The 14,075-nt window shown below is 32.7% G+C and overlaps 2 protein-coding genes across 4 annotated transcripts in view; both read left to right on the top strand.

The window, feature by feature from the left end:
* LOC130890709 (UNC93-like protein) overlaps positions 1 to 14,075 on the top strand; it is a 223,457-nt gene that overhangs the window by 137,094 nt on the left and 72,288 nt on the right. The gene's annotated exons all lie outside the window — the stretch shown is intronic.
* The window catches only part of LOC130890714 (elastase-1-like), a 49,781-nt gene continuing 42,111 nt past the window's right edge, over positions 6,406 to 14,075 (top strand). For both annotated transcript variants that reach the window (XM_057794963.1, XM_057794964.1), the window contains exon 1: positions 6,406 to 8,014. In XM_057794963.1, coding sequence (XP_057650946.1) covers positions 7,946 to 8,014 — 69 coding nt within the window. In that variant the 5' untranslated portion in view covers positions 6,406 to 7,945. The remainder of the gene's footprint in view (positions 8,015 to 14,075) is intronic.

Raw genomic sequence — 14,075 nt, 5'->3', positions numbered from 1 at the left:
TTTCGCTGAGTTATTGGTTCTCTGTTATCACAATAAAACTAATGAATCCTTTTGAACTAAGACTAGAGTTTATCACATATTTGTTAGTATTAAGCGCAAAATGAGGATTAATTGAAATGATTTTCAAGAAAAATGATAAAGTCGAAGATAGATTGAGCTATTAACACTAAAACAGCTGTGTGAATTAGTTGTTAAAACAGGCGGCAGAATAGTTTAAAGATGACATCAAAAATTTATGACGACATGAAAAGTGCCTTAATATTATTGCAAATAATGTTAAGATATACTCAACGATAAGCTATATTGTCAGAAATGATTACTCAAATATTAAACAAACATTCGACATGAGTCCGATTTGACCTCCAGCCTGAACTATCATTTAAGATTTAGTCAAAATTTCAGTCATTCAACACTTCTATTGAGCCCCTTACAAATTGGTTAATTGAAATTTTGACTAAGTCTTATGATTATAACAATGATTATTATATCAAAGACTCCTTTAAAATCAAAGAAACTTTTAATAATATAATATTACCACCGAATTATATATTATAAGCATTGAATGTAATATCCCTGCTTAGTAATATCCACTTAAATATATGCCTTACAGCACTACAACATAAATGGAGCGATATAAGTTAAAATTGTAAACTTAATAAAGGAACTGTATTAGAATAAATATTATTCATTTTGAACGAAACATATTTCTTCTATTTCACCAATGGTGTCTTCAATATCCACTATATTTAGGACTTCGTAATATCTATTTTATCCCTTCCATATAATGAAATTAATAATTCATTATTTCACTTCAACAGTTTCGATCCCTATACACAATTTACTATAGAAAAGGAGAATACTGAAAATCGTTACCTTTGCTTGATATTAAATTCATTAGATAATAAAATTTTAATTGACTGCTATAGGAAACCAATAAGTTCTGGAATATATACCAATTATCATTCATATCACCTACGCAACACTAAAATTAATTTAATCAAACAGATGAAAAATTTGTGATCCAATATAAAAAGAATCTAAAAATACTTGTATGGAAATACATTGTTGCGTCTTTTGATGAGACAAAATTACAGAAATTATTTGGAAATGATATCAATCCGCTCGATTCATCGACAGGTACTTGACCATTACCGATAGTCAGCAATTGCTCAGAGAAATCTTCAGCAGATGTATCATTAAGCAATGCAACTCTCATGCTTGTTGTCAGTTGCAGTTTCTTCACATAGCGCCATAGATTCGACGATTTGAGGCAAGCGTTTATTTCGTCGACAGCCTTAGATCTTGGAATTACTGGTAGTGTTTGGCGGAAATCTCCAGACAGTAAAATCATTGCTCCTCCAAAACATCTCGAGTCATTGCGTAAATCTTTCAATGTTCGGTTAAGTGCTTCTAATGCACGTTTATGCGTCATTGTGCATTCGTCCCAAATAATGATTTTCGATGCTGATAAAAATTTGCTCATTGCTGAGTTTTTTGCAATATTAGACGTTGGTTCTTAAAGATTTATGGGTAATTTTAATACTGATGAGCCGTACGGCATTCTTCTAACAATGTAGCTGCTATCTCAGAAGAAGCAACTGCAACCTCTATGTCGGATCTCGCACGAACAGTGGCTAAAACTACTGACATGAGGAATGTCTTACCTGTTCCACCAGGGGCATCTAGGAAATATAAACCACCATTTCCATCATCGATTGCCTTCATTAAAGTATCATAAACTTCATTTTGTTAGGAATTCAACAGGGGTACATTCGTTTGAACTACTAAATCTAATTCCTGGTGATCATATTCACGTTCCCGTTCCAATTCCCGATTGAATGCGTCATTCATTTCACGAATTGGCGTTGGCATTCCTAACCTGATTAATAAACTACCGCACATGATGTAACACATATCTTCGATCAAGAGTAAAGCACAATTATGTATCTCCTCATTCATCTCAGCATCGTGATTTCTGGAACTGACACGAATTTGATGTAAAATATCTTCTGACATATTATCCTTGTATTTGTGCCACCGGTAACATGGGTTTGATGGAAAGCATGTCGAAATTTTGATAGCGAATAATTCGCATATCTGACGAAGATGCAGAGATAATGGCTTCAGCGATTGTCGTATCCCGATGGGTATCGTTTTCTAATAAGTTCAGTTCTTCATATTCAGCACGATATGTTGAGAATATTACACCTTTAACAGTCTGTAGTGTCTCAAATGACGTTGGCCCACGCACATTTACCAGCAACAATCGCAAATGCCTTTCGTAACATATTTGCAAATATATTTTATGAACGTTACTGAATTGCATTACTCAACGTTGCAAAGTTTCTTGAACGTTTTAGAAATAAGTGGCGAATATGGAACAATCCAACTATTGTCGATAACGGAATCCATTCTTTTCACTTTTGTTGTGACAGTTCGACCGTTGTCATCTGGTGATCGACGCCGATATAGCGGATAACTATCTCAGTGACGGTCTCCGCCGTAAATTTCCGTCGATATTGTTTTGAGCACTTTCCATCGACCATGCAAGGTGATTGGGGATTGATGGCGCCACACGGTCCATGAATTATATTTGTAATAACAACATCATGTAGTTCTGGATCGGCTTCATGATCAGGAAACTCGGCACATATAATATCATCTATTTGGTCAGGTTGAATTCCTTCCGCTAACCAAATAAGAATGTGTGCGTGCGGCAGGCCTCGCTTTTGCCCTGTGATGTCATGTCTATCACTTGATGTTTGGCCGGGAAGCAGCAATTGAATAATTTCTATCCATTTTGGATTACAGGTAAAAATATTGACGAACATATGCCATTGCATCCTGCGCATATTCATGCATATGACGTGGACTACCAATGTACGTCGCCGACAGAGTAGTTAATCGACCAATATTAGCTGCATTTCCTTCAGTACTAACTGCATCGAGTAAATGGATGTACTCCTCAGAACGCAGTTTGGCTTGGTTCAACCTAATGAAAGTTGAACGTTCCGTTTCTATTTTGACATACATGTCGACGCAATACTGCTGAAACAATCGACGAAACCGCAGCAAATAGTTGTCAACATTTTGACGAATCATCAAACGATATGCGTAATAATTTATTGAGCTAACTTTATTTGTAGTTTCGTCATCTGAAATTAAAACAGTAGATTTAATATTTCGTATATAAATTTTTTGCATAATTAATTATTATTACCGGTTGCCATTGTCATTTGTCTAATAAATAAAATAAATTATGATGTTGATACTCACCATTCAATGGATTTACCATTTTGATATTAAAATAATGTCCAATCAGTATTAACTAACTCTTTTTTCGGTGTGAGAGTAGAGTGTTCAGAATTAGCAAATAGAATACGTACGAATAAGTAAATTAAGTTATTCTTTAACTATATTCTATGTAAGTACAAAAATAAATACCTCAAATGTCGGACTAAATCTTCGTTTTTCGATAATATCTTCCCCAAATGACATCATTTGGAAGTGGCGTGATTCTGGCGTTTCGCTACAAAGCAATGAATACAATTGCTCAGGTGGCGGAGCCAACAATGGCAATTTCACTTTACCACTAAGGCATTATATAGCTGTCATTTGCATTTTGTTATTCCAAGTCTGATTAGTTTTTGTTATACTACGTTTTATAGTGACTGACGTTTTATGTCAAGTCACACGGGGACGCTGGCGAACGGAATAAAAATTGTCCGTCTCCTGGCCCTAAACTACCTCCCCATCAATTATCAGCCATATCGGTACAGCTGTTCTTGAGTTATAAATAGTGTATCTAACACACATAACATAAATCTTAATTAATTGTTTCCCAGACGATAAATACAAGCACGGAAAATATATTAAAGTTAGTCCACTTTATATATATATATATATATATATATATATATATATATATATATAATTTATTGATTGGTGCTTTATCTTTTACTTCAGTGAAATTGCCAAACATAGTATATGTTTAAATTGTGACAAAAAGTACATTGGTCAGTCGAAAAGGTCGAATAATTTCTCACAAGAGTGATAGCAGATTATAACCTGATAGATGTTCATTAGCGACTCATGTCTATCAGGAAAGACACAAATATGAATTATGAATCTACCAAAGTTCTGACAACTGAAAAAAACTACAAAAAACGTTTATTTTTAGAAACAACATATATTGCCCAAAACGGTCAATGCATTAATAAGAAAACTGATTTAAATAACCTTAGTGTAATTTATGCATATCTTTTAGATTTCGAAAAAAAACAAATTCTATGAAAATTCAACGCCATTAACAACCAACTAACCTCACCTAACCTATAAATTTCAACTTCACTTATAACGACCTAATCTTATTGTCATTTATATTCTAGCCAATGAATATTCAACTAAATTCATAACGACTTAACCTATTGAAATTTATTGTTATCCATAAATTTACCAATCATTCACTAAAACTTATCTTTATCTAACCTAAACCTAAATTCCTATAGTAACCAGATCAAATAGACAAAACAATATCATTACTTGATAACGTGGAAGCGACGTCATTTGAAGGAGAATGTGCTTCTCACATTTCGCTAAATATCACGAATTGCATTTCAAAGTGGTTTATCACTCATCGTATTGATCAAATCTGGTCTCTAGCATTTTTTTGGCTTCCCTGTTTTAAAACTCTACTTTCAAGAGAGAAATTGTCATTAGATGAGGACGTTATCAGGCAAATATGATTTAAAAGTAGTGTGAAGACTTTGCAGAAAAACGTATTGTTTCTTTGTTAGGCCAGAAACTTTTCAGACAACCCTCGTAGCTTTGCAGATATACCAACTATTCAGTTTCATATTAATTATAATAATTAACTATTTTTATTTTCATTAAATGAAAGTACACCAATGAACCTCACTAATTGCTGATTTACATAGTTTAGCAAAACAGCATCGTTACTTCAATTTACAACTGATATACTGAAGTTTTTATATGAAATATTAACCTCTCAAAAAATCGTGTTTTTGACTGCATTTATGACTATAAGTGTAGCTAATCTTTTTTGTGATTATGAGATTTAAATATGGCACATTTTCAGATGAATTACCGCGTTTTTCTAATTTTTTCATAGATAATAGAAGCTAAAAACTCACAATCATTTAAATATCTAAGACCACAAACTCTCTCAAATGCTTAACGCACCATAAATCCTCTCCTATAAAATGATAAACGTATCCCATTTATTTCATTCTTTATTTCTCTGATAAGTGTGACAGAAGTTTACTTATGGCGTGATAGTAAAATAACTCATGTGTTTCGTATTTTTTTCAATGATCTTATTTAAGAAAAATCAGTAACATGTAAAAGAGAAAATTAGAATATAGTCGCATATTGATTGTGAACTTTACAGTTCTTCATTCTCTAATATCGGCAATTCGGTTGAAGGAATTCGATTATTTTAATCCTGCTTCAAAAACCACATAGAATTTGAATTATAAATATTTCTGGATGTTTGGAATAAATGGAAGATCTCATTTTGTTAGGTGCAAAACGGAATTTTACATCATCATCTGGACTGATATATACAAATATAAGTAAAAGGTCGAATGTCGAATAATATCTGTGTTAGATCTATATTAACATGGAATATAGAAAGAGGACCTGACAACAACCAAACGAAGAACATTCTTCTCCTAGCTTGCAACAAACGACTGAACTTACTGAAAACGCTAACGAACAAAGAATGGGGTGCAGATCGACAAACATTACTAACATTGTACCGAACACTTATTCGATCAAAACTAGATTATGGATCAATTGTATATTCAACAGTAAACAAATCGCTTCTGAAAAAACTCGACAGCTTTCACAACTCAGCCTCACGTTTTTAACAGGTGCATTCAAAACAACACCAGTGGAAAGTCTGTGCTGCGAATCAGAGGAAGTATCCTTGGGAGACAGAAGAATATATTTGAGCCTTACATTTGCAGCCAAACTAAAATCCAATCCGACCCTCCAAAACTGCTTCTCCAAGAAATTCCCAAATCTTTTTTCAAATAAATCCAGAACCCCCAAACCTTTATATGCTAGAATTCAATCATATCTAAGCGAATTAAAGTTCTTTATTCCTGAATGCCTTCCTATCGAATATTCTCAAACTCTACCATGGACAATAGAAAGCACCAAATTCATTACCCATCTCACCTCTTTCGACAAACACTTCACCAACCATAAGCTAATCGAAGGACACTTAAATAACATACTCAATGAGTACAAAAACTTTGTACATATTTAAACAGACGCATCAATATCTCAAGACAGTACGGGGATCGCAATTATTACATCAACCTCCAAATATATGAAAAAAGCTCCTCAAACCCTATCGCAATATATCGAGCTACCCACTTCGCCGCTTCATCAAACGAACCTAATCATGTCATACTCACACACTCCCTTAGCTCAATCCAAAGTCTTCAAAAAATTCACACCATAAATCCATTAGTAATCAAAATCCAGCAACAACTGCAACACATACAAGACAACAACAAAAAATAGTATTCTGTTGGATCCCCTCACACATTGGAATAAAAGGAAACGAAAAGGCAGACCTGACCGCTAAGGAAGCTGTAACTATTGATAGTGCGGAGTGCGTGAACTTTTTAACTACTACCGATATTAAACAATTCTAAAGCGTAAAGCGTTTAATGAATGGGAGAACAATTGGTCAACATCCATCATAAACTTCATGAAGTGAAAGACTCAGTAAAACCATGGTTAATACTACCGAAAAATCACAGAGATGAAGTTCTTCTAACACGTCTGCGTATAGGCCATACGCGACTGTCGCATAGCTACTTATTTGATGCGAAACCTGAACCAAAATGTAGCAACTGCAATTGCAAATTGACTATAAAACACATAATCGCAGAATGTCTGTCTCTTAACTCAGAAAGATCATCATCAAATCTACCACTCGGAACAATACGTGAAATTTTAGGACCAAAATACAATATTACTTACCTTAAAAATTTCCTTAAGCAGATCTCTATCATAAATTTAATTCAAAAAAAAAGAAAAACATTCTTCGAATAACTGAGACAAACGTTTTCAGAAAATAAGTTGCGAAATAGAAAGGGAACGCAGACATAGGACAAGAATAGCTAGAGGTTAACGCCCTTTGGATCGGGAAACAAATAACTAGATATCTAAACATCCACTGAAAACTGACTTGAAAACTACTAGTGAGAGTTTTATGATGAAGAAAAACACAGTTCACATGTTCTACGAATTCATAAATCAAAAAAGTTTTCATTGTACCTCATTTTCGGGTTTGAAAAATATGATGTTGAGAGTTCAGTTTTTTGTTTGATTTGCAACGATAATAATTCCCTCAAAAGAAAATGTTCGTAAGAAATATGTGCATCATATCGTTATCTGAATTCAGTTTTGATTTTGTGATTAAATATAATGAAGAGTCAGAGACAATAATTTTTCATCAGAAAGAGAATTAAATGCACATCAGAATCCACACCACACGTATTATTTGTTCATATTGTCCCCCTTGAAAAAAAATCTATGTTCTTCTCAGATGTTACAAATATTTTACTTCATTTTGAAAGGGTGAATAATAGTACGAGACTATCAATGAAATGAATTTGACTAGGTCACTGTTGTATATTTGATGTTCAAGCAAACGGATGAATTTTTATAGCAGGGATTATGATATAAGGTTTAAAAAAATTGTCCACTCTGTTTTCATATATGTATCAATTTTCCAAAGTGATTATTAACCTTGTTCGGGTATTCATGTTGTTCATTATGTTAACTTTAAATTGACCATGAATATTTTAATGACGGTATCAACCTTTTACCTCAGCATTTTCCAAACATTAAAATGATGTTGATCAGAATACATTCATAAAAATAAGAATTTATAAATTTTGAAATGATAGTATGGACGGTTTTAGGTGTGTTGCAATTAGTGAGTGGCGAAAGATCAGTAGCTATTGTTAATGTGAGTAAAACTGTTTCTGAATATAATATTATTAAGCTCAATAAGTATTTCACGCTATAAATTATTCTAATTAAAAGATATTCATTATATAGGCTGTTCGATAAAGAACAAGACAAAAATTTTTTGTTACAATCTCAACAGATTCATCCTGCAAGATCTCGCATTTGCAACTATACAGGTATAGTACCTTCAGCTGATTGATTCACGAACTTTTGTGAAACTAATATTTTCGCATTCTGTAGTAAATTTTATTTTTTCATTATTCTTGTTTTTGTTAATGGTATTTTTTTTTGAAAGTTTTTCATTTGAGTTTTTGATACTGTGTAAAAAGTGAGTATCAGAAGAGCTAGAAGTTAGTGTAAGATACTAGCAGTCATAATGATTCTACAATAGTCTTGTATATCCAATAACGTGATAGAATGCATTATTTGCAGGTTGTCTTATTTCGTGCCAAACGATCTTAACTCTTATCTTCTTGAGTTATTTGTTTCTTTAAATACAATACTCTGTAATGACGAAGTGAAGAAACATAGATAGATTTTAATAAAAAATGACAATAAGCAAACCGAAGTAAACTCCAAATGAGTGGATTCATTTGTTGGTACATTGAAGAACATGAAATATTGTATTTGAAGAATACGAAATACTATACCCATCATCCCATGTCCACTCGTGGAGTTTACACATCTGCTATATAAAAAGAGAAACAATATAGGGATTTTTTCAACTATAGTCAATAAAAACGAGCATTCAATAGTATTTCAGTTTTGAATCCGCTTCTCAGTAGTTTCTTTACATGAATAATCGAATGTTGTTCATTTTTGGTTGCTTTTGGAAAAGTTAATGGTACCGAACACATTGTTTACCACTATACCAGTACTCACAATTACACTGTCTGACACGCGTTTCGATAACCGAGTTATCGGCTTCAGAGACTCAAGGTAAATTAAAACGTAATAACTTGACCTAACTATTTATGTTGAATTTTTCCACCAATGAACTTCCTTCTGGAAAAAACAATTCCAGCGGGAAGACTATTTCGGCAGGGAATTTCACATTTATTAATTAACTAATAACCTAAAGAGTTTAAAGCTGTAAGAAATATGCTCTTTGTCCCTATTTAATCTATTCTTACATTTAACAATCTCAATGCTTCCAAAAAATATTGTTATCTACATGTTTTAACAATTTCACATAATTTATATTTATTTCATGGTTATGACTCAAAGCTCTTGGTAATAATGGACCTCTTAGTTTGCCTAACATACTTCTCGTCACAATCATCACAGCTTCATGAATACCACTTTTTTCCAAATCTGGTATTCCATCCTTGGGATTACTCAATCTGTTGAAAATTTCCTTTAATTCCTCTGTATAAAAAGGATTGAAAGGTACTAGAGCAAGTTTCTCCTATTTTCCATTTTGATTTTGGAAAAATTTGGTTTGATGCAATTAGTTGATATATACCTGCACATAGCGGTGTTTTTCCTGAATACATCAAATTCTAGTCTATTATTACATATTCTCAAATACTAAAGTATCTAAAAATGTAACTGTCAATTTTTCTCCATTTCATAAATAAACTTTATGAATCGACATTTTCAATTGAGTTTTATTAATGAAATTTTCTGTAATTGTGTAGTAGAAATATCACCAACGGTTTCAAAAATTCCAATTTAGTTAAGTTGGTTGTCTCGATATACCCTATTTTTCGGGCGTACCATGGTACATTCATCATAATACATAATGACCTTGGGCTGAAACCGTTCAAGTGTTTCTACATTTCATAAGAATGTGTTTGAACATTAATAATCTTATTCGGAACTATGTATTTATGTTACGCTCAAAGACCGAAAACGGCCAGTGGCCGTTTAAAACATCCACAACGCGTTCTGTGCGCCTTGCGTTTGCCAGAACGCGTTGTGGATGTTCTTATATAGCCAGAGACAGAATGAAATTATTTTAGATTTAGAAGACGTCAGCTCACGTAATATAATGCTGCTTATTAATAATCCTTTGGTAATAAAGTAGTACAACACTCATTATATGAATAAATGTTCAATGACAACGATTTTATATATGTTTTATACCCATATAGTCAATAGTTAATATAACTAACCTAACCTAACTGCGTCAAATATAAAATTCAATGCTATGCCACAACAATCCCTCATGCAAAAACAAATAGGTGGATATGAAGCAAAGATTTATTTTAGTAATATATTTTTTACATTAAAACGACTGTTGATAATTTATATGAAACTCGAGTAACTAGTATGTTCTAAAAAAATCTACGACAGCTTATCGGTAGACGTTACCTCACTTCATTAGTTAAGTATTTTACGGTATATCTACCTTTTTCAGTTACCATATCAATATAATGTAGGATATGCAGTCATTTGCGACTTCCTCATTGTAAGTAGATTATTAAGAAATTGATAGTTAACAGCTGAGGATTGTTTACAATAAATAATGTGTACTGCAAGTCTCCTCACAAAATATAACCTGGTTTCAGATAGATTGTCTATTAGCTGTTTGCGGATCCTAACCCAGAACGAGATTTACATCACAGTTCACATTGCGTTCAATTTTCTTTGGAAATTCCAAATTTAAAACATGATCTACAAGAATGTTTGATTATTATCACTTTTTTTGTACGTTAATTCATCCAATACATTTATTTAGCTGTATAATATATTCTATTCTATGTTAAATAATTGTTATTGGGTAGTTATCAACGATTTACCTACTCACACGGATTTTGTACTAAAGTTTGATATTTTGAAATGAAGAGAAATATAGAAACTACAAACATCAGAATTAATTCTAGACAGCCATTTAAGGCCAATAAATCACTTCAAAAATTCAGAAAACCGTAGACAAATAAAACAACACATCAACTGATCCCATTTACCCACCAGTCTTCAAGGCTAGAAAGGATCATATCATATAACTATGACCCGATTATCTCGATCAGTTCCCAAACAACTATGACGGGGTGCGGGTTACTTCCCGAAGATTCAAATCATGATCGGGTTAACCCGATCATAGTTTCCGAAAGTCTTTGTGATGTACTCAACAGCTAACAGTACATTTTAATATGACTACTTGTTTTTCTCACAGGTCCATTTCTCCTCAATTATTTTTCTTAGAGTAATTTGCGATATCGGTGTCAGATCAGGATATTTTTTTGTATATATGCGTAACTTCCGTTTCTGTTCCTGCTCTCTCTATATATCCAATATTTTTTCACCTTTCACACTTCTGGTATGTGGCATTTTTGCACAATTTTACATCCCCAATAAAAATAGAATCTGGAATCTGGAAAGGTTTTGTTCGAGTATGAGCAGTATATAATTATCTTGAACTTGAAATCTGATTGGGAAACAATGTGATGATGAACGAAAGAAAAAGAAAAAATTAAATTTTGAAAGATTTAAGAAACGTAACATGCAAAAGTAATAGAATGTATGAAAAGAGTAGTTCTAATTGAAATAGAAAAGAGAATGGAACACCACAAAGACCGAATTAATATACAGTGCTTTTCAGATAAAAGTATCCACCTTTAATAACTTTTGTAATACTGGTATTTAGAAAAAATCCAAAAACACGTCAATTTATTTTGGAAGGGGCAAGCATTATGGCTTATTTAAACTTACTGGAAAAGCCACCCCCTCACCCCTAGCAGCATCCCCTTTATTTTTTTAAATTACTTTTCATATTTTTTATGTAAAATTTGGATACTCCTCTTTGAGCTGATTTCAAAAATGTATAATACTTGTAGGTTAAAGTGGTTAGTTTATGAGATAAACAATTTTTCTTTTAAGAGCACAAATTTTACTTATTATTTACTTTCACCTTATTTGCCTGTACTAAAAGGGGTTGTACAACAGTTCAAACTCTTTAATCTTTTTAACTGTGCTATTTATTCTACGTAAAAAATCCAAACAACAAAAAACTCTACTTTTTATTAAAGTTTGACATTGTCAACTAGAATTTGTAGTCACTATTGATAGTGTAATTTGATACATTATTTATTTTGTTTCTCTGAAATGGTTTACTCTTTGCAAGAAAGAATTGAAATTGTAGGTTTATACTACCAAAATAATAATTGTGCAAGAGCTGCTGCTAGAATATTTAACGAATTACATGACGGAAGACATGCAACTCATAAGTATGTAATTCAACTGATGGAGAAATTTACCACAACAGGGTCTGTTTGCAATAAAGTGCATAAGCGAGAGGGACTCGTAAATAACGAAGCAATCCAAGTGGCAGTTTTAGGGCAAGTCAGCTTAGAGGCTCAACAACCCCAATCGTTGTCAACAATAAGTAGAGCGATCGGTGTTTCATCATCTACAGTTTTCCGAGTTCTACATAAATTCAAGTACCACCCATACAAAGTTAAGTTGGTGCACGAGTTGAATGAAGATGATTTTGATCGTCGTCTAGAGTTTTGCGAATCAATGACGCAAATTATCAATAACAATCCACAATTGTTAAACAATATTTGCTTTTCTGATGAATGCTCATGGTCATTAAATGGCTTAGTAAGTAGGCATAATTGTAGATATTGGGCTGAAAGTGATCCACATATTATGCGTGAATTCCATACACAACATCCCCAAAAGTTAAACGTTTGGTGTGGTATCCTAGGTGACCACATTGTCGGACCTTTCTTTATCAACGGAAATTTAAATGGTGGTGAATCATATCTTGAGTTACTCAGGGAAGGGGTTGACCCACGTATTACAACAATAATAGAAAATGATGATAACCTTTCCGAAGATTTACTGGTATTTCAACAAGACGGAGCTCCCCCACACTATGCTATGCCTGTCCGACAATTTTTAAACGAAACATTCCCCGCTCGTTGGATAGGTAGAAGGGGGCAGATGATGGAGTGGCCACCTAGGTCACCGGATTTAACACCCCTAGACTTCTTTTTATGGGGGTATTTAAAAACAAAAGTTTATGCTACCCAACCAGAATCTCTGGATGATTTATGAGAGAGGATAGAAAATGAATGTCGACAATTAAATCCAGCCGTATTAAGCAATGTCAGAGAGGCATTTCAAAATAGATTATACCATTGTATGGAAGTGATTGGTACTCATTTTGAACACTTATTGTAACTTCATAATAAATAGCACAGTTAAAAAGATTAAAGAGTTTGAACTGTTGTACAACCCCTTTTAGTACAGGCAAATAAGGTGAAAGTAAATAATAAGTAAAATTTGTGCTTTTAAAAGAAAAATTGTTTATAAACTAACTAACCACTTTAACCTACAAGTATTATACATTTTTGAAATCAGCTCAAAGAGGAGTATCCAAATTTTACATAAAAAATATGAAAAGTAATTTAAAAAAATAAAGGGGATGCTGCTAGGGGTGAGGGGGTGGCTTTTCCAGTTAGTTTAAATAAGCCATAATGCTTTCCCCTTCCATCATAAATTGACGTGTTTTTGGATTTTTTCTAAATACCAGTATTACAAAAGTTATTAAAGGTGGATACTTTTATCTGAAAAGCACTGTATACATCTACAATAAAATCCAATTATGAATGAATAAATGAAATAACTTCACCTAACTATGATGAAAAAATGATTAACAAATAATATCTATTTTACCGAAATTCTAAGTTTTCTACTTGAGTTTAAACAAAAATAGAAAAGATTACAGGAGTTTGCTTCGATTAAAAAACCCTTTACATAATAGCAAGATTTGTTCTTATGCTGCAAAGCCCGAAGATGACAATTATTTTAACTGTACAATAAAAATACGAGAGCACCAAGCGAGGAAGGGATGAGAATAGCTTTTTCCAAACATGACAAAAAACACTTTCCAAAATAAAACTGTTAATAATATTTCATGCAAAGGATAGGTAAGCAACTTTTTCCATCGATTAAATTTAAATTTAATTCACTTCTAACTTTCTATTGTGTGTCGGCTCGGATAAAACTCAATTTTTTCGTTGGAATTAGTGGTTGCAAAACGAATGAAAAATAGTTGTTAAGTAAATTTGCGTTGTTTAGGTAATTCGAAACTATTGTTGTTTGTT

The sequence above is a fragment of the Diorhabda carinulata genome, chromosome 2, assembly GCF_026250575.1.
Source record: "Diorhabda carinulata isolate Delta chromosome 2, icDioCari1.1, whole genome shotgun sequence".
Lineage (NCBI taxonomy): Eukaryota > Metazoa > Arthropoda > Insecta > Coleoptera > Chrysomelidae > Diorhabda > Diorhabda carinulata.
Note: the sequence above shows the minus strand (reverse complement) of the source record. Positions and strands in the feature narration are given on the sequence as shown.